At 42.0% G+C, this 25886-nt stretch overlaps 1 protein-coding gene across 4 annotated transcripts in view; it reads right to left on the bottom strand.

The window, feature by feature from the left end:
* Positions 1–19208: 19208 nt before the first annotated feature.
* TPCN2 (two pore segment channel 2) overlaps positions 19209–25886 on the bottom strand; it is a 57620-nt gene continuing 50942 nt past the window's right edge. The window contains exons 22-24 of one of the 4 annotated variants that reach the window (XM_073347861.2): positions 24960–25041; positions 23166–23251; positions 19209–22484 (exon numbers count right to left, since the gene is read on the bottom strand). In XM_073347861.2, the coding sequence (XP_073203962.2) occupies positions 22406–22484; positions 23166–23251; positions 24960–25041 (247 nt within the window). In that variant the 3' untranslated portion in view covers positions 19209–22405. The remainder of the gene's footprint in view (positions 22485–23165; positions 23252–24959; positions 25042–25886) is intronic. The other 3 variants (XM_073347860.2, XM_073347863.2, XM_078853250.1) reach the window with 3 other exon arrangements.

The following is a 25886-nucleotide window of genomic DNA, read 5'->3' as shown; positions in this document are numbered from 1 at the left end:
AATATACTACCACTACCTTTGAAAATATTATAAAAAAGGATAGATGCTTTTCTAAGGAACATTAGTCAATGTATTTATATTTTCATTAATTATACAGTTGCAATAGCAAGTCTTGGTGGCATGTGTGTTTTTATTAAAGACTTGCTCATTTTTATCAGCTCAGGGAATCATAGGTATTGGGTCAGATCCTCAACGACTATACATCAATGTAGCTCCATTGAACACTGATTTACACCTTCCCACATTCACCCATTCGCCACACAGAGATGTCTGGATAAACTTCAAAATGAAGAAGGGTTTTAAAGTGGGAAAGCATTCCACTCCTCCAAAATTGCTAGATTCTAATGAGAAATGTCATATTTGGACATAATAGAATTCCAAGAATCCAAAAGATTCAGCCAAACTAGCTGTTTTTAGGATGACTGGAAGACAAATTTGAAAATCCAATTTAAAAAGTTTTCTATAATTTTTTTAAAAAGTGTTAAATCTTTAAATAATTTTTTACCATTAACATTAATTTTGTTTGCACGGTAATTTGGGATTGTAAAGAGCTATCTGATGGGTACATTGCCAACTTGTTTTATTCTTCCATGAAGTTTGAACCCGTGAAGTCCACTACTATTTTCACATTTCATCAATGGTCTGATCTAAAGCCCACTGAAGTCAGAGGGAGTATTTCTATTGGCCTCAATGGACTGAAGATCAGGGACCAAATCTGTCCATGATCTGTAGAATTAACTAAAAGCCCCTAGCAGCAAGTCTCAGAGCCCAGGTCAAATGACTCAGGCTCACAGGGCTCGGGCTGCTGGGCTCAAAATCGCAGTGTAGACATTCCTGCTTGAGCTGGAGGCTGGGTTTCAAGACCCTTCCCCCTTGCTTGGTTTCAGAGCCCAGGCTTCAGCCTGAGCAGGAATGCCTACACTGCTATTTTTAGCCCTGCAATCCAACCCTGCAAGCCCAAGTCAACTGACCCAGCACCATGGGTTTTTCTTTGCAGTGTAGACATACCCTAAGAAATCCAAAGGTGTCAGATGCCACCAGCTCTGTACATTGTGCATAAGCTCACTGAGTAATACAAGTGACATGATAAATTTATGGCTGCTTTTATTCTGCCTTTGTCTCCTTCTCCCTCTCTCTGCTTTTTGCCTTCTATCCTGCAGCTCCCTTGACTAAAACATCGAACTAGCATCCCCTCCACCTCCTAACTTCATGCTCAGTGTGACAGCCTATGTTTCATGTAGGAAGCATATTACACCATTGCTCCAAGAGCTGCACTGGCTTTGAACATTAACAGCTTGGGTCCTTGATGCCTCAGCGATTGCCTTTCCCCATGTATTACCATGACAGTTGCAATCCTCTGAGACACTTGAGCTAATACCTCTTCCATACAATTTAAATCACAAAGGAGCAGGACAAGGTGTAGTTGGTGGGGGGCAATTTGCTTCCTGCCTAGGTTTTCCAGAGTCTGAATCTGTTGACCTTTGGTTCACACTGCAAGGCCCCATTTGTTCTCCGGGGCTTTTTCTGGATGAGAAGGAAATATTAGGTTGTTGGTTGAGAATTTGTGGAATATGAAGAGCCTACTATTGTTCATAGAGTTTTATTGAATAGTTGTTTTAATTGAGGTGTTTATACAGGATGAACTCCTACTTGCTTGGGATGAGTGCATACATCTAAGAAAACAAAATAATATCATACCATGCCTTATCTGAAGTATTCTGCTGTGCCCTGTCTTGTCTGACTTAGTCTGTAAGCTCTTCAGGGCAGGGAACGTCTTACTGCTTGTTTATAAATTGTGGTGTTAATTTACAGCATTATTATAATAATCTTCTACAATAATACATGGAGATAACACAATGGAATCATTTTACAGACACCTTTTTTAAATAGTTTCCAGAGAGAACTGTTTTTCTTAATGTATGAATTTTAAGTTAGGCCTCCCAACCAGACCAAAATCCAAAACCCTCTAGCAAACTGCATCTCCTCTGTCGCATTGCTTATAGCTTTTGGGCCAGTAAGACAGCAGAGAGAGAAGCTAAATGAAATCCATTCAGACACTGAGTTTCCAGCCATTAAGAAGGCAGCTTCAACACCTACAGTGGTGGTGCATATAAAGTACTCAGCTGAACACTTCCTCACAGTAAAAACGGTGGGCAGCCATAAATTGAGATCTTTATTGTATCTTATACACTGTAGAGCTATATTTGTGTGTTCTCCTTAATCCTGTAATACATTACCTTTCTATGATGGGTACAGCATCTGCATTCTTCAGTATGTACAAATAGAAAGGTTTTAAAGGTGAACACAAAGAAAAAAGGGGCAGGGGGAGGGAGATTCTTTCCTGCCTTTTTTTTCCGTATCATATATAAGTGTGACCTAAAAGTTTTGTTTGCTTTTAAAAATAAATCCAGTAGACATACAAGTTAGAAGTATAAGCTTCTAACTTCCAGCTACAAGATGGATGATCTCATTATCCACGATTTCCAAACATTGGCAAAGTCCTCCAGCAAAGAGAGAGACTTGATATTTATAATGCATAACAAGTGCTGGTGTTGTCTTTCTACTTCCTAAAGATGCAAAGGGCACAAATGTTCTTGCCTCTCAAAAGACTCAGCTCTATAAAGTAGAAAACTTCACACTAGACTCAGTTCAAAATATGAGTAGAAGTTGGGAACTGAAACTAGCAAATGCTGGTCATAATCACAAATCCACCTCAAAACTTGATTCTCTCTAATGGAGACGCAATCCAGGACTGTAACACCTGGGGCAACAAACAGGATTAGGTACACTGGCAAGCTAGCTCAGTAGCTAGGGAAATTTAAACAAGTTCAGCTGACATTTGTTACATATGCTTTGCCTAGACCTCCCTCTAAAGCCTAATCTACTTGAGGAAAATTATCTGGGATATCTTATTCTGTAATAATCAATGTAGTTGTCACCATGTCAGTCCCAGGACATCAGAGACAAGGTGGGTGAGATCATGTCTTTTATTGGACCAAATTTATCAGTGAGAAAGACAAACTTTTGAGCGTACACAGAGCTCTTATTGTGTGAGGAAGAATCTATAAACTATTCCACAGTAGCTATTCCAGATTAGCTTCACATACAGACCCTATTCCGGAATAAAAATCACTTTATTCCAGAATTATTACTCCACTCTCAAAGCTGATTCCACAACAGCTATGCCAGACAATTTTCCTGTGTAGACAAGGCCTTAGTAGTCCTTTCCCTGTTAATAACTTGTCCATTTGAAATTATGCAATAAAAGTTTATACAAATCAAATCCCTGATTGGCTGACTTCCTTCCCCTCTCCCTGCCTGCTTGCTCAGGAGTGGGAGCCACAGCAGGGACACAGTACCTGCTTATCCCACTGCCCCAGGAACCTAAAGCGCTGAGGCCATGTAGGAACAAGGAGGTGCGTGCACATATGGGAGTGGGGGTGGGAAAGAGAGGTTCTTACTCTTCCTCAGGCTTCTCTCAGCACATAGGCCATGCTGAAATCTTGTCCTAGAATATGAGATTGTTCCCAGCTACCTGCATTAAAATGATGCCGAGCTACAATCCTTTTAGCTTAACCCTGTAGGAGCTTTAATACTCGCAACACAAACTGATAAATGCTTTGCTGCCATCCAATGACTTTTCTTGGTATTGCCCATTTCTTAAGCCTCCCCCACTTCCGTAACTGGCCAGGTAAGACCTTCTCTCAAGTTAATTAAAAGACAGTGCTCACAGCTGGAGGCATTTTGCATACTTGCAGTGACTTGGACTGCATGGCACATTGCAGCCTCTCTTCACCTGTATGCAAATACGTCTGTTCTTTCTATCAATCTGCCAACAGAAGGAAGACTTCATCTGAATCCCCTGTCACAAAAACAGCATTGTACTCTGGCAGTTAATTTTTACTGGTTTACAATGTACTTACTTTACACAAGAGATAATGCCAGCTAACCACAGCAAACCTTGCACACAGCTGTTATGCTTTATAGTTTGATCAAAGCATTGATTTCGCAGTATTATGTCAATGCCAGACACACTGATTCCCTCACTGTTTTCACTTAGGCCCTGTTCAGTTTCCTTCTTTGGTTTCTTTACAAAGCACAACTTGTTTGAGTCCTTATTACTGCACCTAAATTAAGTTGGCAATGTTATATGAATACAAGTAATACCCCATCAGATATAAGGGACAAAAGGAAACCACCACTGGTTGAATCTTGGGATTAACCCCACCTCCAATCATTTTTAAGGGCAGTCTTCAAAAGTTGTTGTGAAACAGTTTAACAGTCCAGCTTTGTTAATAATAAAAATCACATAGAAAATTAAGAGTACTCATGAAAAATATATTTTAAAGGAATCTAAGTAAATGGCAAAGAAATGCTATTGTAATACATATGTATCTTAATACATAGGTATACACATAGAGAAAGTGAACCAACAAGTTATTCCAATGTGAAGTAATTTTCTTTTTACAAGGTTTGTGGCATGTTTGTAAAATGCAGACATGTATATCTGCTCAAATTAGTGGACTTTAAAATGTACAAAGTTATATATTGAATTCTTAGAAAACAGTTTTCAATTGTCAAAAGTGAATTATGATTTTCGGGGTCTCTGTTTTTGGCTGCTCAGCTTGAGACACATTTAAGGGGCTTGATTCTCAGAGGGTGGGTGCTCAAGAGCTGAGTAGCCTCACGTTGAGTATCCAAAACCTGATGCAACAAAAATCTGTTATTTTGGAAAGTTTAGGCCAGTACATTTAAATAGAGCCTAAAAGGGCTTAGTTCATCTTTAAGCAGATTTTTCATGACTGCTGTTTTCAGTAGCACCTAAAATATGCTGGCAATTTCCCAATGTAAAAGAGAGCCCGGGTCCCTAGAGTGCTCGCTGTGTTTTTCCCAAAAGTGTGAATTAAAATCTATACCCATAAAAAACAAAATAAAATTGCTCGTTTCTCTAAAACTATCCATAAAAGGTGTGAAGAACGTTTACTCTTTTATCTGTGATGCTAATACCTTAGATTCTTGAAAGTGAAGATTGTTTTGAAGTCTCATTTACTTTTCAGAGTTTATACTGTTTGTTTACATTTTACTCAGCTAGGGCTATGTCTGGACTACAGTTTATGCCAGCATAATTTATGTCACTCAGGGGAGGTGAACTGATCACCCCCAAAGTAAGTTACACCAACACAAGTGCCGGTGTGGACAGCTCTATGTTGGTGGGAAAGCTGTCTCTCGTCAGCTTAGAGTGGCTACATTAGAGAGTTTACCGCAGCGCAACTCCATCAGTGCAGCTACGTTGCTGAACGCTCTCTAGTGTAGCCGTGCTCCTAGGATAGTGAAACTATACTGGGCTGTTGATTGTGGGGTTCATTTTTTGGTTTTTATGCTGCAAGCACAAATGCAGTATTTGGGCTAGAAATGCTTCAGCAGAAACAGACACTTCGTACTGATATTTTTTGAACTGTGTGAAAACATTTCTATTAAGATTTGGCTTTGTAAAACTTTAAATCTTGTGTTACACTGAACTTCAGTTTGGACCTCAGCACTTAACAGTGTTGACAGCATTCCATTAAGCGTATTCAGATGGACTGATCTAACAGCCTAATAGCAGCGGAATACACTGCTTGTGGAGGGTCTAAGCTGGGGTCTGAAACACTCTCTGCGGACAACATGCACAGGGAAGTGAAATCTTGACTACCCCACGAGTATAAAATCATGAGCCAGAATCCAAAAAATCCTAAAATTGGAAAATCCTAAGATTTGGTGTGTACTGTGTCTTCCAATTTCTCATTTCTCCTTGCCTATCTCCAGCATGTGTGGACAACTAGGGTTGAAATTCAGCCTTGAAATACACACAAAAATGTTCACACACAAATGCTGGTCCTGGCTCACACAACCCCCTGATCCCCCTAGCAGGCTGCTGCACCTACCTACTCCTCTGGCAGGCTCTCACAGCAGTTTCATCTGTCTGCAGGACAGCATCCTCTAGTGGCCAAAAAAGGAAACATTCCTGAGCCTCCTGATTTCTTGCAAAAACCTCCCATGCTCTCAAAAAAGGCCTGAAATTGCTCAACACTGGAAATGGGTCAGTCCCTCATGAGCAGCCTCTTCCACCCAGTCATTGATGGGCCCCAAAGGTCAGCATGCCCAGCTCTCCTTGCCCAGACAGTCAGTCATGCACTGAGCACACCTTTAAGGGAGGAAGCATGAGCGATGTTGGAAATAAATACACCAACGTAGAACTGACAGAAAATTCAGACACGTTTGGTGGGGACCTCACATCACAAGCTTGGACTGATCTCTTCTCAAGGAGTTTTATGAGACTCAGGCCATCTGGGTTCAATGCCCAGTTCAGCCACAGACTTCCTGTGTGACCTTGGGTAAATCAACTCATTTCCTGTGCTTCAATTCCCTATCTATAAAATGGGAATAATCATCCTTCCCTTTCTTTTGTCTATTTAGACCAGCATCATTTTACACATACCTGGCACAGGCGCAAGTGACAAGACATGGTGCAAGGCAGATGAGAATCAGGCCCAGGAACAAAATAATCCTAACGAGGGCAGGCATTTATCCCTATTTTACAGGTGGGGACACTGAGGAATTGATTTGCCAAAGGCCATAGAAAATCAGTAACAGAGCAGGGTTGAAATGCTTGAGCGCATGGCTCCCAGTTCTGAGCTCTTAAAAGAAGCAGTTGACTCTAGATAAGGAAATTAGAACAGTGAGATTAAGACACACTGAGAACAGCTGCTCTTATTGGAGTAAATGGCCTCTTTGTGTTGCCACTGCATACTTTTCATCCTCACGGGACACGATCACACCCTTTCCGACTCTTACATGATGGCACCAGTTCTGGGGACAACTTCACAACGATGACAGAGATTCCAACTTTATGGCTGCAATGGGTGGTAATTGGCATGAACTAGGTGATACAGTGTACAACTCTGCAAGTACTATATCAGGAGTTTCTTCTATAAAATGGGCTCTTTCCTGACAGCTGTATTTGCACTAACATTATAGTAACCATTCAAAACAGAGCTAAGATAGTAATGTTATATAGCTAGGGGGAAAGTATGCAAAAGTCCCCCTTATACATACATCAGTGGTTCTTAACCTTCTCCATGTAGCAGTTACATGGAACCTTTTCCCATCTAGCCAGGACTTAACCAGGACCTCCCTCCCATTTAGCAGGGTGGTGATGGCCCTCCGAACTCTGCCCCAACATCTGTTCACGACTCCTGGGTGAGAACCTATGTAACACACCAGAGTGCATAAAGCAGAAATCCCATGTATGAAATAGAGGGATGGAACTGAACAAATAGACAGAACTGAATGTCACACACCAGGGTAGATGGTATTACATAGTGGTTAGAAAAGAACCAGAAAGCAGAAACAGAGTTGTGGTTGAGAGACAAACCCAGGAGCAGTCAAAGCCAGGATTCAGAGGACAATAGAGACTAAGCTGGAGCAGGAACAGACGCAGGACTGAGCAAGGACTGGTACAGGAAATGGGAAGCAGGACTGGTGCAGCTGCAGACATAGAATGCATCACGCAGCTACTGTGCTGCTGTTGCAGTTAGGCTTAAATGATGATCTGCTGGCTCTTCTGTCCAGTCAGGGAGCAGAGTCACTTAATGAGAGCTCATTGGACCTAGCCAAGCTCATCGGGATTCCAGGCGACAGCACCTGGACTCCGGAGCCAGCTGAATTCCTGACAGTACCGCTCCTTAGCGCCCAACCCAAGGACTGCTCCTAGGGGCCCTGGCTTCTTGGGGTATCTGTGGTGAAATTCCCATAGGTCAAAACCATTATTGCTCTTCTGACCTGTGCCCCTTCAGTCTATGAGATATTTTCCCCTGACCTGTCAGGAATCAAAGAACTGATGGACTTCATATTCCTCATACTCCTGGACTATTACTCGGGGGGGGGGGGGGGGGTGGAGATGTGTCTACCCAGTCAGGAAAAGGGTCATCACTGAGGCTTGAGAAAGGAAATATGAAAGACAGGGTGAATCTTGAGGGATTCTGGAAGTTCAAGTTTGAATTCCACTGGGTTTACTTTCTCAGTGATCCAAAAGGACCCACATACTGATCATAGAATATCAGGGTTGGAAGGGACCTCAGGAGGTCATCTAGTCCAACCCACTGCTCAAAGCAGGACCAATCCCCAATTTTTGCCCCAGATCCCTAAATGACCCCCTCAAGGATTGAACTCACAACCCTGGGTTTAGCAGGCCAGTGCTCAAACCACTGAGCTATCCCTCCCCCCGATGATCAAGCTTGGCAGAAGGGTGGTCCATTCTCAAGTTCTGGGTCAAGAGCCAAACTTTATCCCCTACGGCAAGGCTAGGGGCAGCTTGTGTCTTGTGGTCCATGTAATACTTACTGCTAAAGAGTCTTATAAGCAAGTGCTCTTTGAGCACCTGATGTATTTATTGAAGGTGGAAGACCAAGTCCATAGCTGCCAAGATAGTAGAAGTCTTCTGGTAGGTCCAGATAAAACCAGGAGTGAAAACCAAAATTTGCAAAGAATGGAATCTGTTGAGCTGACGCATGGGGTGAATTGTTGTATGCAAACTCAGCCAAACACAGCAATGGAAGTCAATCATCCTGATGACAATTCAGAAAACAGCAGAGGTACTGCTCCAAGGTCTGACTGACTCTTTCAGGTTGGCCACCTGTCTGCAGATGGTATGCTGTTGAAATGAGGCGCTTGGTACAAAGAATATAGAGAAATTCCTGAGAAATTAATTGGGGCCCTCAATCTGAAATTATGCGTGTCTGCATGCCGTGATACCAGAAGATGGGCACCAGGAAGACACGTGCAATTTTATGGGCAGACAGAATGACACAGTAGAGAATAATATGGGCCATCTTTGTCAGGAGGTCCACCACAGTCAGGATAACGGAGTATCTTTGGGAGCACGATAACTCCCCAATGAAGTCCACAGAGAAGGTGAACCATGGGTATGGAAGTGCTGAAGGAGGCCCATTGTCCTTGCTCATGGTTTCTTCATGCAGGTGCAGAGGTTGCACAACCTAACATTGTTTTTAAGAACAATTCCTAAGATTGGCCACCAGAAGTACCTAGTAATCAGATTTTAGTTTTTAAATTGGCCAAAATGTCCCACCATGAGTGAGTCATGGCACTACCTTAGCACCTGGAGCCCAGAGCTGCCCTCTAAAATGTAGAGGTGATCCCCACAATAGAGGAAATCTTGTTGCAGGCAGAACCTTGCATCTGAGGAAACATTGGTGGTTCTTACAGCCCATGAGATGTGGGCTGCAAATGGACCACCTGGGAGAAGAGAATGGATAGTACTTGTCAGATGACCACTGATGATTCCACAGACAAAGTGGGAGGGTTTAAACATGGCAGTTTTCCTGCTCCACTTCAAAGTACTCGTCCTTGCAGGACGAGGCATCTGCTTTCTTAGTCCCTGGACATAACTGTGAAGTCAAATCAAAAGAGGAAAAAGGCCCATCGAATCGGACATTGGTTTTGCCATATTGTTTAGAGATGTTTCAAATTCTTGTGATATGTCCAAACTTAGACAGGGGCTTCAGCCCCTTCAAGAAGATAATGCCATTCCTCAAAAAGCAGCCCTGATGGCCAGGAGCTCCCTATCCCATAAGTCATAATTTTCCTCTGCAGGAGTCAGTTTCCAAGAGAAGGCAGCACAGGGATGGAGCAACTGGTAAGGACCTGTGAATTGTGAAAGAACAATGCCTACCGTAAAGTCCAAAGGGTCAATCTCAACTATGAAGACCTTTGTGGGGTCCAGCTGAGTCAAAATGGGGCTGAAGTGAATGCCTTTTTCCAAGCAGCCAAAAGCCACTTGTATGTCAATGGACCAGCTGACCTTAGCCTCCTTTTTGAGTAGGAACATGAGAGGAGTGACAAGGTTGAAGAAGCCTTTGATGAAACACCAGGAAAAATTTGCAAACCCGAGGAACCACTGCACCCCACGTACATTCAAGGGCACCTATCACTCAGTGATAGACCACCAACAAGGCTATTGCCATGGCAAATCCTGCCAGAGAGATAACATGGCCCAGAAATTCCACTGTATCCTTGCTAAAATTTGTGTTTCGCATAAAGTTGATTTTGGTGAAGCCAATCAAAAACTATACAAACATATGGTCATGGAGCTCTTGATTCTTGGAAAAAATGAGAATTATCATGTAAGTAGAAGATCACAAATTGGTTGCGGATATCTCTGAAGACATCATTCATAAAATGCTGGAGGGTAGCTGGGGAGTTACGTAGGCCAAACACCATGAACAGGTATTCAAAATGGCCATATCTCATTTAAAATGCTGTTTTCCATTCATCCTCCTGCTGGATTCTGACCAGATTGTATACTCCATGCAGGTCTACCTTTGTGAAGACCTAACCGAACAGAGTCTTTCCATGAGTTTTTGAGTGGAAGGGGTATTGATTGTGGACAGTGATCTTGTTGGGGGCTCAATAATAGACACAAGGTCAGAGCGAGCCTCTTTCTTAGCCAGGAAGAAGATAGATGCCCCCACTAGGGAAGTTGAAGGGGTGGATGAACCCCTTCTTCAGATTTTCCACCAGATATTCCGAGGACTTGCACTTTGATTCAGATAGGCTGTAAGTGCATCCAAAAGAAACCTCCATTCCTGGTTGGAGATCAATGGGGTAATCATAACGACGGTGAGGTAGTAGAACGTCCACTTTCTGTTTGTCAGATACCTTGAGATATTCCCTGTATTGGCAGGAATTTTGGGCACTGCTGATGAACCCACACTTTGCAGCTCTGTATCCTTCAGAGGCTAGAGCAAGCACCTCACAAAGCTTGATCAGTCTTGGCTGGCAAGCCATGCTCGTTGGCACCACAGGGAACAGAAGAGCATAGACCATGATTGTCAGTGGATTCAGGGGTCATGGGTGACAAGCCAGGGCACACGAAGGACAACCTGCAAATGCGGAGCATGGATAACCCGATGATGTCTTGACAACCACCAAGGGTTATGACCTCCAAGAGTCCTGTTTGATGTGTGATGGGACCTGGAGAAAGAACTGTCAATAGCCTCAATGAGCTCAGGAAAATCCTTGTAGAAGATTAGGATCTGATGCCTCCTAAAGTTCTGGTCAATGAAATTGTTAGAGGCACTCAAATTTATCAAGGCTTCTAAGTGAATATCGGGTAGGGTAGAATGCCAGAGATGAAGAGTGGTAGTGTTCAGAAAAGATGTTGCTAAGTTTCTGGTGGATGGGCAGTGGCACGCTTCACTATGGGGAGGAGTGGGGAATTGGCCTGACCCAACCCTCCTGGCATTTCCCAACCCAGGGATTGGCCAGCTCTGGGCCGAGCATCCTGCTGCAACATGCCTGGGCATTCCACATTACAGGCACAACCTTAACACCTCGCAATGGTTCTTTTCATCAGAGAGATGGGGCCAGACTCCGTCGACTGGCATCAGTTCAGGATCTGGTAAGACAGCTGAGGCTCTGGGAGATGGAGTTCTGACTGTCAGAAGTTGGGGAACACACCTTTTTTGGGGTCCACTTAGTTAGCCAGTCATCAATCCTAATGCAAAGATCAATTAAAGCTCTCAAGTTAGGCAGATGTCCCACCTGTTCTAGTTCATTTTTGAGTCATTGAGACCCTGCCCAAAGTGGTGTCACTGTGAAGCTCAATCCAGTGGCTGTCTGCGACCAGACATGGAAATTCAGCTGCATACTTAGCAATGGACTGGGGACCCTGTCAGAGGGCATGGAGAGCAGCTTCTGCAGTACATTCCCAATTAGGGTCAAGACAGATACCCGCCATTGCCTGTACAAAGTTCTCAAAATGTTCAAGGAAAGGATTGGACATCTCCAGCAGCAGGGACACCCATTTCAGGGTCACTCCACAGAGCAGACTCATTATTAATCCCACTCAGGACTGATCCATGTGGTACACCTGTGGCTGCAACATAAACAGGAGACAGCACTGATTAAAGAACCCATGACACTAGACACAGTCCCCACCGAACATATTGAGTAAGAGCATGGGGGGAGGGATAGCTCAGTGGTTTGAGCATTGGCCTGCTAAACCCAGGGTTGTGAGTTCAATCCTTGAGGGGGCCATTTAGGGATCTGGGCCAAAAATTGGGGATTGGTCCTGCTTTGAGCAGGGGGTTGGACTAGATGATCTCCTGAGGTCCCTTCCAACCCTGATATTCTATGATTCTATGTTGGACTCGTGGGATGTGGATGCAAGAGTTGGGGGAACAGGAGCTACTGTCTGGGCTTTTACCTGCACCTGAAGGACTACATTCTGACCACACAGCATGGTAACCTGAGCCCGCAATTCCTGCATGAGCCCAACAACTTCCGAGAGGGTGAGTTGGGTTCCTACCAGGACCCTTCCAGAGGGGATTTCCATGCCACAGGATGATGTCCCTTCTTATCTTTCAGTGGGCTGCTCAAACTGTCACACACCAGGATTTAGGTGGTGCAATCTAGGTTTTGGAAAAGGAGTCAGGCCTAGAGGTCTGAGCAGAGCCAGAAGGAGGAACTGGAGTTGTGGTCAGGAGACAAGCCAGTGGTTGGAGCCAGGAGTTGGCCATTCAGAAGAACGTAGAGACTAGGGATGGAGCGGGAATAGGTGGGGGTTGGAGCAAGGACCAATGCAGGAAACAGGCCTTGAGCAGCTGCTATGCTGCTGTTGCTATGAGGCTTAAATGATGATCTGCTGTCTCTGCTGTCCAATCAGGAAGCACAGCCACTTAGTGAGCGCTCATTGGGCCCAGCACTGGGTTGCCAGGCACCTGTGCCTGGAGCCAGCTGAGTTCCTGTCACTGAAGACCTCTAAATGTTGGAGAAGTTCAAATCTTAATTTCACAGCAGTGTCATACTACGATACGAGCCCCACCAAATCATGCTGAAAGCTTTAGAAAATTTGATTCTGGATCTAAACTCTCAGCTACACTTCACTTTCCAACATCACCACACAATTAGGTAGTACAGGAGCCTATTTTACAGATCCCAGGAGGACTACATTAAAGTCACTCAAGAGACTAAACAAGAAGCAGGGATTTTGGAAAATGTCTCAGACAAAGGTTTAACAGGCACTGTGGAGGGTCTCAAACATGCAGCTGTTTCAAATGTGAGCCTAAATTAACAGTGCAGTGCTTGATGGCAGTAGATATTACAACAAGAATGGAGGCAGGAGGAAGGGCCAGTGTACAAAGGAAGGATAAACACCAGGGAAAAAGCCTTTGAAAATTTTTAAAAGTGTTCTCTATTAGCCTATGTAATCTACCTAAGAGAAGCCCCAGAGAGCAAGTTAACTTCAAACCTCATTTACAGCATGTGAGCAATTTTATTGCTCAAGAAAAAGCACATTAGACATTTATGATCTCATTTTATTAAATACTCCTATTCATGATGATCATCATTGGGCCTGCGTGTGTGTTTAATATAAAAAAAGCCAAGAAGGTGTATTATATTTGGTATTAATAAGGTTAAACGCTCACCTGGATGACAGGTGGTGTTGGGGCCACATGCCTGGGTTATGGATTAACCAACTGCTATCAGACAACCAGGGTCTGTCATCCAAACCTAAAGCAAGCAAGGCAGGTGCTTTTCCTGCTGATCCAGCCAGGGGTGCCGATTGAATTACATTAGGAAAGAATAGCTTTGCGTTTTCATGAAATTTGATTAAAGAAAGAGAGAGAGGTGGCACCTTGCACAACATGGTGAAGTTTAAAGGACAATCTGCTCTTCTTATGACCCCTTCTGTTGGCTACTTTGATCTGAGTTTTATTGTCTGGGTTTAACACCTTCCCTGTAAAATTAAAGTTGAAGTTCTTTAGAGTTGTTTTTCTATAGCAGCCGATTGTTCAAGTCTTTTAATAGGAACCATCAATTATCCAGGATGCTGGAAACTAAATACATGTAGTTTTGGTGAAATATAAGATTATTCTCAACAGTATTAAAACAGGTACGAGAGGCCACATTAAAGACTCAGGTTTTGTTTTCTAAGACCATTACTTAATAAAATGAGCACTGGCAACAGCTCAGCACATTAGATTTGGAACCAATTCAACCCAAAACGCAGAAAAGAAACTTAAGCAAAATAATACAGGTTAGACTGGCTCTCCTGCTCACCTCAATAGGATCTTTATTATAGAGAACCCTGCCATACTGACATGGCCCAATGCTGCAGCAGTTCGATGCCATAGCATTACAGATTTGCACCACAATTCTCGATAGAACAAAATCAGACTCCTCTTCAGGAGTGTAACAGAACCCACTCTGTCGACCATAAGCCTGCGGTAACACCAGAAGCAATTATGATCATGTAGTGTGACATTCTGCATTACACAGGCCTTAGAATTTCACTCAGTAGTTCCTGCATCCAGCCCAACATAAATGTGGTTGAATTAGAGCATATATTTTAGAAAGATATCCAATCTGGTGTATTGCCCTCACTGTTAACATGCATCTTATTTCTAGTTTGAACTTTGCTGATTTCAACTTCCAGCCATGGGATCTTGTTATGTTTATGTCTGCTAGATTCTGCAGAAGAATTCAACAATTTGGATGCAAGCCCTGAGCACACACAGAGGCACAGAGCCACAGTTTCCATTGATTGACTTCAATTTGCAGTTGTAGGTGCTCAGCACTTCTGAAAAAAAATCAGATCCTTTGCTTTTATGTCCCAGGTGTTAGAATATGAAAGCTATATTTTAAAAATGTAACAGAATATCAACCGAATGAAGTGCAGATGAGCCTGGCCCACATCCTGTAGAAGTGGATCTAAAGGTTCCTAAAGCGAGTGTGTGGGCTGGGGATGAGAGTAGACTGACAAGTATTTGTGTTGGGTGGTATTCAACCTTCAGTTTTTGTGTATTCTTAATACAGTATTTGCACAAGTGACTGAATCTTGGATATGCGCTAAGTTATAGGAGATGGGGATCTGGTGTGCCAATCCCAGCCCATCTGCAGTCAAAAGCCTAAATGCTTGTAAATCAGATGGTAAATCTTTAAAATGCTCCCTTTGGTAGAACAGACACAACTAGTTTGGAGGTTCCAAGATATTTATTCCAGATTTCCTTCTACTCCTCTACCCTGATATGACGCAACCCGATATAACACAAATTCGGGTATATCAGAGTAAAGGGAGGCACTCTGGGGTGTGGGGCTGTGCACTCCGGCAGATCATCAGCAAGTTCGATATAACACAGTTTCACCTATAACGCGGTAAGATTTTTTGGCTCCCGAGGACCGCGTTATAATCGGGCTAGAGGTGTATTGTCTAAAAACCAAGCTTCGTCGTGGGAAGGACTTAAAATAGAACAAAATGCTACACAAAAACAAATGAGAGTAACATGGAAGACTTAAGGATGCATAGTGGCAAAATTATGAACCACTTAAGATGGAAATGTCAACATCTTTTTACAACATAACACCTGAAATTCACAGGTATAGTCAAGAAAGAAAGAGGCCTCTCTCCTGGATTAAGGCTGTGAACTGGGACTCTGGGTTCGATTCCTAGCTCTCCCATGGATTTTCAATGTCATCCTGGGCAGACCACCAAATATCTTGGATGATCCTCTACAAAAGAGGGATAGTAATACATTCCTACCTCACAGGGATGTTTTGAGGAAAATCCAGAAGTAGCTGGGAAGTGCTGCAATATTACTGTGAAGGGGGCCATCCAAGTATCCACACAGAACAAAGCCAAGACCTCTGCTAGCTCACTGCAATATAGAGGACCCAGTATTTTTTAAGAAAATGTTTAATATTGAGCTTTTAAAAAAAATAAAAGTAACAGGACAGCCTGGGACCTGTCTTTGTGCATTTGCTGTTTTAAGTTACAAAAATTCATGTCTCAAATTCAGAGCAAACTTTTTAATACGCTTGGTATGAAAATTTCAAAGTTTAAAATTGGATATAAGAGTCCACTCTAATAAACTTCATGAAAACCTGAGATTCTGACAAGTCCAATTTAATAAAACCACCGACAACCCTGATTTCTTGCCAGCTTGTTTCTTCTAGCATTTGCAAGAATGTAACTTTAGGATTGCTGTATTGTCTGTCTCACTGAAACCACAGAACTGAAATCTAAATGGCTCTGGAATGTTTTCGAGCCTGTGTGTTTCATTTGTACTTTCAAGTAAATATTTTTGTTGGTTGGAATCATAATTGTGAGCAATAGCAGACATTTTGATTTTCCCCCGTAGTAAGTAACATGGGTAATTCATGACATAGCATAAGTTCCATCTTTGGCAGCCACATGCATGCCCAGTGGTGGCAACTGCACACCATCATTTTCCCCCAGGAATGCAATAGGTTATTAGCCCACTAAGGCACTTTTTAAAAAACCCACACACTTATTATACCTAGCAACTACATTTTATACTCAGTCTTGAAATTCTTCACATACTCTGCAAAGGAGGTAATTATAGGTGGCCATTTAAACAGTTTGCTACATACATCACTATATATTTAGTCTTAAAAACAAATAAAGTCTCTTAGGCTTGTGTTTTCTGAACATTTTCCCTAGCTTCATGTTGGGAAAACAACAGCTCTGCAGACACAGAGAATAATTCTGGCACATTCTCCCTGTAGATTGGAGTGTAAGGCTAGGCTTGTGGTTAAGGATGTCAGGAGATCTGGGATCTATTCCCACCTCAGCCACAGACTTCCCATGTGACCTTGGGCTAATTACTTAGGGCTTGTCTACACTGGCAATGTTAAAGCGCTGCCGCAGCACCGCTTTAACGTGGCTTATGTAGTCCCGGCAGAGTGCTGGGCGAGAGCTCTCCCAGTGCTCTAAAAAAAAAAACAAAAAAAAAAACCAACCACCTCCACAAGGGGCGCAGCTACCAGCGCTGGTGCACTGTCTACACTGGCGATTTACAGCGCTGAAACTTGCTGCGCTCAGGCGGGTGTTTTTTCACACCTGAGTGAGAAAGTTGCAGCGCTGTAAAGTGCCAGTGTAGACAAGGCCTTAATCTCTCATGCCTCACGTTATCTGTAACATGGGGGAAATAGCTTACAGGGATGTTGTGACGCTCAACTAATGATTGTGAAACATGCTAGTCTAGATTTTCACAAATGACTAACGATTTTGAGTGCCTCAACTTTTGGGCGCTCAACTTGAGAGACTATAAATGGGGAGTGATTTTCAGAGGCTATATGCACAGCACTTACTGAAAATCAGGTCCCCAGTCTAAGGTATCTCAAGCCAGGCCTCCAAAATTGTTAGTCACTCTTAAAAATCTTGGCTGTTAAGATCAGCAGGTGGAAAAAATGTTTTATTTAAACCCTTACTAAAAAAAAACTATAATATTCTACAGTTATGATCCAAAACATCATACATTACATTACTGTTAGTGATTTATGTATCTTTTTTCATACATATTAACCGAAAAACATAGAAAATTTGCACATAATTAAAAAAAGCTTTAAGGGTAAAATTTTCAAAAATGCCTATGTGACTAATTTTCAGGAGTGTCTCAGGTTCCTAAGTGCTTAGTTCTCATTTCCGGTTTAGGAAACACAGTTTTATCCTAAATCTTAATTTGGTTATTGTCATCAAATGCCTGTTGATTTTTGTAGGGTTTCCGTTGTGTACAAATATGGACATTTCACGTTAGAAAAAACAATCATCAATAAATTGGTGAGCCAATGAACAATTGGGAGAGTGGGTTGGGGGAGGAGAAGACAAAACAGAAAAACTATTCAAAACAAATTTGCAGAATAACCCAACTACACACAACAGGATTAAGGAAGGATGTGAGAAAATGACCATTTAGGGCACACCCATTGCTCTTGACAGTTGGTGTATAAGGTTTATGTGTAACTTTGTGAAATATGAGATAGAAACAAAAGTAAATGACTTACCAGTTAATGCTTGCTTTGTTTATAGCAGTTAGGATTTCATTCAGCAATAACCAGGAAAATTAAATGTTGAATTAAGATGCTCAGAGTGGAAATATGCACAAAGCCCCATCTACTTCCCCCCACGCCATCCCCCACACACTATCCCATTCACATACATCCCAAATCCTCCTCCTCAGAGTTACAGGTTTACACTGAAAGCTTGAAAGTGTTTGCCTAGGAATGCAGATATAGGACCTGAGCCAATGCCCTTTAAATCAATCGGAATGCCCCCCACCAATTTCAACAGGCTTTGAATTGGGCCCACATACAGTCAAGTTAAGATGGTAAAACCCTATGAAAAGTAGAAGAGCAGGTTGACACATTCTACTTTTATTTTGGGTGGTTGGTTGGTTTTCATAAAAAGCAAAGATGCAGGTGAGGCAGGTGGAATACTTGAAACAGTTTCTATTTCAGCAGTTTTCAAATTTTTGAGCTGAGCCCCTCTTTGAGTTTCAATTTTTGGTTGCCTCCCCCAACCCAGACAAAAACAGACATATGCAAAGGCAACCCAGACAAAAACAGACACATGCAAAGGTAAGACTGATGGCCTACTCATACACCTAACAGAGACCTTAACATAGCTTTAATTAAATTATGTACACCTGCAAGTTTCAAATACACAGATACTTACCAATGGCACAGCCAAGGCTTCCGTGGCAGCCGGACTACTTTTACCTTGCAGCCAGACTGCACTGCTAGGGCAGGGCCAATACCTGCCCCTCTGCCCCTGCCCACTCGTGTTTTCAGGGTGGGGCAACTGTCTCTGGGGGTGGAGCCAGTGTTGGATGCAAAGACTGCCGGGAGCGGAAATCGGCAGCCATGGCAGATGTTGCCATGGACCCACAGGCTGAGCGGCCTGCTGAGGTGAGTCGGGGTAGAGGTGGCACTCCCTCCCCCGCGGAGCCTGGCCCAGGTCCCACCTCACTTGTCCCCCGCCCAAAAGTTCTTCCACACCCCCTAAGGGGGTATGTCCCACAGTTTGAAAACCTCTGCTCTATCTGGATTAAGGAATTTTAAACCGTAGTATCAGCTTCTAAAACCATAACAGTATGCACAGCTGCCAGCACATGTGGTCTATCAGCAAGTGAAAAGATAAACCCTGTAATTTACACAGGATAAAAGATAGCACATAAGTGTTTAAGCCAACCTGACCTTGCAGTTTGGGGATAACTAATGGATACTGGGAATCATTTTTAATATTGCTCTAAAAACCTAGAAAATAAATGCTCGCCAAAAGCAGCAAGCTGTGCAGCTGAAAAAAATTTACACACAGCAACACAGTACAGATATTAATAAAAATGTGGAGAAACTATAAAGTCCGTTTCCCCCATCTCAATCAATCCCTTATGATTTTACCTGCTAATGGTAGGCTTTTCTCTATGCATTGTAACATGTGCATAGTAACGGGAATTATACTGCCTGTCTCATTTGCAGCTCTGAACAGAATCTCTTTTATACATGTCTCCATAGTGCAGCGTGCTTGTGCTGTCTCCTACTGAATGGAGTCAGAACTTCTCAGCTTTATTCCCTAAACTCTGATACTGCAATAGCTGCATAGATGTTTTTCCTTAAGCTGAAGTGGGAGGGGCTACTGATTTTGGAACAGGAAGATCTGGGGTACAATCCTGCTGTCACTAAAGCTTTTTAGTGTGGCAAAAGCAAGCGAAGTAATCACATGTCAAAGTTCTCCCTTGGTCATGGATTTGTTACAATGGAGCTGATGAATTTTTTTATTTTTTTTTTGCCATTTCCACAGAACAGCTTTGTACTTACTAGAAAGCAAACAAGAAGAAAAAAAATCTGAAGATAGAAAACCAAATTTGTTGCTGTATTTACATATGAGAATCCAAACTATGGTTTTAATACATTTTTCCAAAGCTTTCAAATGGTCATTTCTTCCAGGTGTGTGTCTGTGTCTCATCTACCCACCCTTAACAAGAATAACCACCTATGTCCAGGTTATGCAACACAGCATAAATAGCAATTCTATATAGGTTCGAGCCAAAGAAGTGCTGAGCACTCAACTCTTACTGAAATCAATGGGAGTGGAAGGTGCTCAACATGTCATGGGAAGAGCTCAGCCCTTCAGATGATCAAACCACACATGAGGTCCTTCAACATTTAGAACACGTAAATGGAAGAAAGGAATAAAAAGGACATTTTTACCAATTAAGCCTTCTGTTTTACTTCTATTCAAGTCTCTGTGCATTTAAAGCATAAGAGTTGTATCACACAGTAATTTACCTCTTACAGTACAATTTATATTAGACACGCTATTTCCTGTATGTAGTTCTGCATTACATTCCCAGTCCAATATATAAACAAACAAACAAGCACTAAAATAGACTGTTCTCTGCACATCTGTCCATGTGCAAGGATTGCATACAAGAGACATGATTTATGAAGATTATACAAATATCACACCAAGTTATGCTACTTTGGTAAACAATGGAACATAATGGCCAAATAAAACATGAAGAGCCAAAATAGAACATCCCAAGCATACAGGAACGGACAGGCTCACTTGGCAGGATGAACATACATAATTCACCAAGTATACAGAGTATAGAAACAAGACGGAGTTAAAGGAATTATGAGTTATGAGGAGAGGCTGAGGGAGCTGGGATTGTTTAGCCTGCAGAAGAGAAGAATGAGGGGGGATTTGATAGCTGCTTTCAACTACCTGAAAGGGGGTTCCAAAGAGGATGGCTCTAGACTGTTCTCAATGGTAGCAGATGACAGAACGAGGAGTAATGGTCTCAAGTTGCAGTGGGGGAGGTTTAGATTGGATATTAGGAAAAACTTTTTCACTAAGAGGGTGGTGAAACACTGGAATGCGTTACCTAGGGAGGTGGTAGAATCTCCTTCCTTAGAGGTTTTTAAGGTCAGGCTTGACAAAGCCCTGGCTGGGATGATTTAACTGGGAATTGGTCCTGCTTCGAGCAGGGGGTTGGACTAGATGACCTTCAGGGGTCCCTTCCAACCCTGATATTCTATGATTCTATGAATGCTTAATGCGGTTAAAGAGTGATAACCAAGAGTAACTGGCTTACACTAAAATAAGAAAAAATTAGGCTAACTTCCTACTGATGAGATGCATCAGATAGTGGAAGCTGTTCAACTGTGCGAGTGTCTTGCTGTGGAACTGTATTGGAAAAAAAGCTAGAAAATAGGGAACAATCCTGTGTTGATTCTAAGGTGATGGACTAGATGACCTAATAGGCCCTTCCCCCCATCTCTGACGTCTATGATACAATAAATGTTTAACCAGAACTGGGGAAAACAGCTAGCACAAAGGATATGATCTTGCATGATTCTAAGCACCCTCAAGCTTCCATGGACTACAGTGAGAAATGAGGCAGCCCAGTACCTTGCAGGATTTGTCCCATCCAGCTCAAAAAAAAAATGATTTTGGTACCACATACTATCCTAAATCCACTCCCCTGAATTAAAAATCAATTTATTATATACAGGTATAGATTATAAGGGGGAAGCCTGAACATTACTGCCTGCTCCCCATCCACCCAAGGTGGATACATGGCTATATTTTGCACAGGATTTCCACTAAAATTCTTGCAAAAGTAAACAAATTGTGGCTCAATATGAATCCAGGGAAAACAAGACTTGTCAGAATGCAAAAAGGAAGAGCTCATTTTCAAAACAACATGAGCATATTTTCTCTGAAGTAGAGCTTAATTATTCCAGATTGTAAAACAAGGGCACGTTTGTTCCATCCAAAATTATACTGACCTTGATAATGTTATCAATATAATGCAATCACCACATGGGCACAGCCCTTAACACCGGCCAAAAAAAGGAAACTGTGATACAGACTATCTCCACCTTCGACCTGAACTTTTGAACAGGATTGTACAACTATGAACATTTAGTAAATAAAAGAATGCTGGCATCATATTTCAATAAAAATAGTGTTTCGATCTCCCTTATTACAAAAAGGCTGAGAATCTAGAGCATGACTCTGCCTAATTCATTCAAGAATTTCAAAGCACGGTCCTTGGCACACACTGAATGCCAGAATAGGCAGTTCCATTATTTATGGTACAAAAAAGCAGCAAGCATAGTGGTTAGAAGTGTTTGCATTAAAGTGCACTGTCATTTTAATATTCTCTTTAATACTCTTTTAAAAAAAAATCAAATAAAATGGTCTACAACTCCTTGTCCTGACACTTAAAAAAATAACAGCTGCATATTCCCATAAAATGACTAAAATCAAGTCACATTAGAAGAATTTAATGTTTTTTTTAAAAAAGGAGCAGATTATTTAAAAAAAAAAAAGTTCTCCCTGCAGTTCTCTGCATTGTAGGTGGTGTTCAAGAGTAAAATCAAAATGCCAACTAAAATGTTACATGCTTTCCTGTAAGCTTTCAGGTTAACAGCACTTTACAGAAAATACATTCAATTTCACTGCAATAATCAGTCCTCCAGCTGACAACCTTATTGCAAAAAAAGGCATAAATAAACTGGTCCTCCCATCAATCTGTCATCTACACAGTTGCAGGTGTGGATGCTGGTGCAGTTTTTCCATCAGCTCTTCCTCTGTAGGTTCTTCCAAAACATCCCTACAAAGAAAAACGCATAAGTTGCTTAGGGCAGCAAAGGGGATTTTTCAACATTTTTTTACTGAGATATAACATCCTTATTTCAAGACTGACGAAGAGAATTACAATTACAACAGGCTGATGCTTCCTAATGATGCATCCAGTTCCAAGTGATCCATCCTTCTACACTACAGACGTGTCATAGAAACCAGCAGCTGTTTTCCCATAAGGAGAAGGAAAGCAATTTCCTGCATGCAGTACAACATAACTGAGGTCAATGGATGTGCTTTCCTGAAAAAAAACTTGTCAAATGAGAACATGCTCCCAGTGAAGCCATTGCACATTAAATCTGTACCACAAGTTCTACTTATGCAACACGATCAACTCTCCACCCACAGTCGAACACAAAGCCAAGAATGTGGATTGTTTTACCCTTCCCACCCAGAGTAGTCCTTCATTATTAGCACCTCTTCTCCCAGCATCATATTATGGAATGTTCCAAAAGGTTAGGCTATTAAGCCAGGGCAGGGCAGGCATAGGTAAAGCACTTTCAGGACTGCTCCCGGCTAATAGCTAAAAGATTTGTACTCTTACTCACCAGGCTTGAAGCAAACCCTGTTCCCACCTGGAACGCTGTCTTTGAAAAGGAGATTAGCATCCTTAAAAATAGGCTATTATCCACCTAGTCCTAATGTGACTCACCTGAACATTAATTCCACCGTTGTCTGGTATTCAATTTCTGAGAGAGACTGCCGATGGGAGTGACGGTCCCACTTGTGAATAAAGTTCTGGAATTGGAAGGAGAAAGAAAATAAAAGGCTAGTTTTAGCATCTTTAGACATAACGTTTTATATTTTCCCCGTGGTTTAGTTTTTATAAATCCCCCTAAAGCCCAGAACAGAAATGTTCTTCGAGCCAGTTATACATATATATGAGGTACATAATAATAAACCAAAATACCAAATAATAAAAATATTCCTTCTGCACTTCACTGAATTAACTTAACACTTCAACACAACGCTTCGAGGTAAATCACTGTTTACGTTTCTGTGCCTGAAACAGGGATGAGTACCTTGCTCATGGTCACACAGTGAGATGGTGGAGGTAAAAATAGAGCAGAGGGACTAAAGGACTCCTGGGTTCAATACACTGTACAAACTGCATTCCCTGATTTAAACATCCACATTTTTAAAATGTCCCTGCTAGCGTTCACCTGCTTAGGTTCCCCCCGGCTGAAAAGCAATTTCTTTGACTTACTTCAAGTTAAAATGTCACAGCTTTATCAAAGAAGGAATGATTTTCGGGCTTGTCTCTTTGCTTGCTTTGATTTACACAATGACAAGAGGTAGATGGACAACTCATGCAGAAACAAAGTTTCCTGCCACACAGTGCCACATCCAAGCCATTACACCAGATCTATGCCCCAAATCCGCAGAAAAAAAGTCAATGGATCTCTCTGCTGGGCTGGTCCCCAAGGGTAGAATACCTTCCCGTACGCTCGCAGATAAGGCTCGGACTTGATGTTGGCACTCCAGAGTCTATTTTGTAGCTATTTAGCCTTCCAGAAAGGATGCAGAGGCAAGTACTGGTAAAGCTGCAAGCTTGTCATGACAATATTTTTATATACTGATTTCAGCACCATCTTTAAAACCTGCTTCATCATCACCATGCTTTAGAAGGCAACCTCTTTAAATCAGGCCAGCCTCTCTGGACTTGACCTCAGTGCCTCTGCAGGAGTGGAAAATCATGGCACAGCCTCTTCAAACGAGGAATAGCTTTTTCTGGAATCCTATAGAGCCAGCTCTCTCTGCAATGGGCATGGCCACCACAAACCTGCAGCCTAGGTGATTAGTACTAGAGACACACAGTACAGTACAGTACAGCACACAGGCAAGTCTGTGGCTCTTATATAGTAAATAAGAACACCGTACATTTATACCCTCCAAAGCTGTTTACAAACTGAAATCATTCAGCACCAATAAAATGCAAACCAGCTCTGGGGCAGATAGTGATGACCAACCAGCAAATAGTATATCATACAACAAGGGAGCATGAAAAATGCAGTCCAAAAGACTCTAGGAAAAATACTTACTCTTGCAGTGAGTGCTCTGGAGTCTTTAACATCTACACAAAGTAAGCAGGACTTTGCTTTGTATGACCCCATCCAGAAAATACACCCTCCAGCTTAATACAGTTCTCGTGTGCCAAGGGTGACCAAACATACACAAGAATAGTTGGGACAATTCATGTTAATAATAACTGTTCTCTTTTCATTCCCATTAAAGGGTATTGGATGGACAATATTCTCTAAAGTTAATTAAATTATGTCCATAATTACTCTTATCACTAGATGTCCTCTTACACCTGGACAGGCTTTGGATTTATTCCATCACTGAGTGCTCAACTTCACATAATGGCAAAAACTCTACTTCCAATAGATCTGCATAAAAATTCTCACACCTTTCAAGAATCTACAGATAAAACTCATTCCCTTACCTCCAGAAGTAAGGCTACGAACAAATTGACCCAAATGACAGAGGAAATTAGCCACCAGGCTACAAAATAGACCTTTGACCACCTGGAGAAGGAGGATATTAAAAAGACAAAAAATAAAGATGTGTACAATATTATGAGACTAACAATTCCACCTTATAATGAAAATGATTATCCAATGCCTCCATCCCTTAAAAAGCCATGAAAGTTCATAGCTGTGGACTTACATTTTTCCCTGTGAAAAGCTGCACCATTTTCATAAATAAAACAGTTGTCTGGGAGAAACCATTTGTTAAGTTTGGATCTCAATCAGTTGAGAGATAAATGTACTGTCCTTCATCAGAATCCATCCCCAACCACCCGTCACACAAATACACACTGATATCACATCAATTTCTGAGTCTGAATTCTGAAAATGAAATATGAAGTGAAATCTTGGCTCTACCAAAGTCAATGGCAAATCTACCACGGTATAGCGCATTGTGCTTTAACCAATTGGGACACCAAAGGAAGGGAAAATTAACTTAAAGAAAAATCAAGATTCTTAAACTTTACCTATGTTTATTTAATGCAAATGAAAGATGCTAGACTGACACCACACGAGACTGAACACCTCCGTTTATCCACAGAACTGATACAGCAGCAACACAAGCTTCCCCACAGCGATCTACCAACACATCTCAAGGTTGGCCATGAAGGAGCAAAGGTGGGTGAAGCAAACTCATATGGAGTCCAATCTCCATGGTCAATTCAATTCTGGGTCAAGTCAACTGCCAACAAAGATTCCAAATTATTGCTAAATGTGATGCCCACTGGACATTGGACTGAGACTATGAATTTACATAGACAAATAAACAGCTGTCCATTAAGTGACAAGCTTTGGTTACTAGATACTTGGGTGGATTTGAAGAGACGCAACTCGGGATAGCA

The sequence above is a fragment of the Lepidochelys kempii genome, chromosome 6 (assembly GCF_965140285.1).
Source record: "Lepidochelys kempii isolate rLepKem1 chromosome 6, rLepKem1.hap1, whole genome shotgun sequence".
NCBI lineage: Eukaryota > Metazoa > Chordata > Testudines > Cheloniidae > Lepidochelys > Lepidochelys kempii.
The sequence above is the reverse complement of the archived record's forward strand: the minus strand, read 5'-3'. Positions and strand labels throughout refer to the sequence as shown.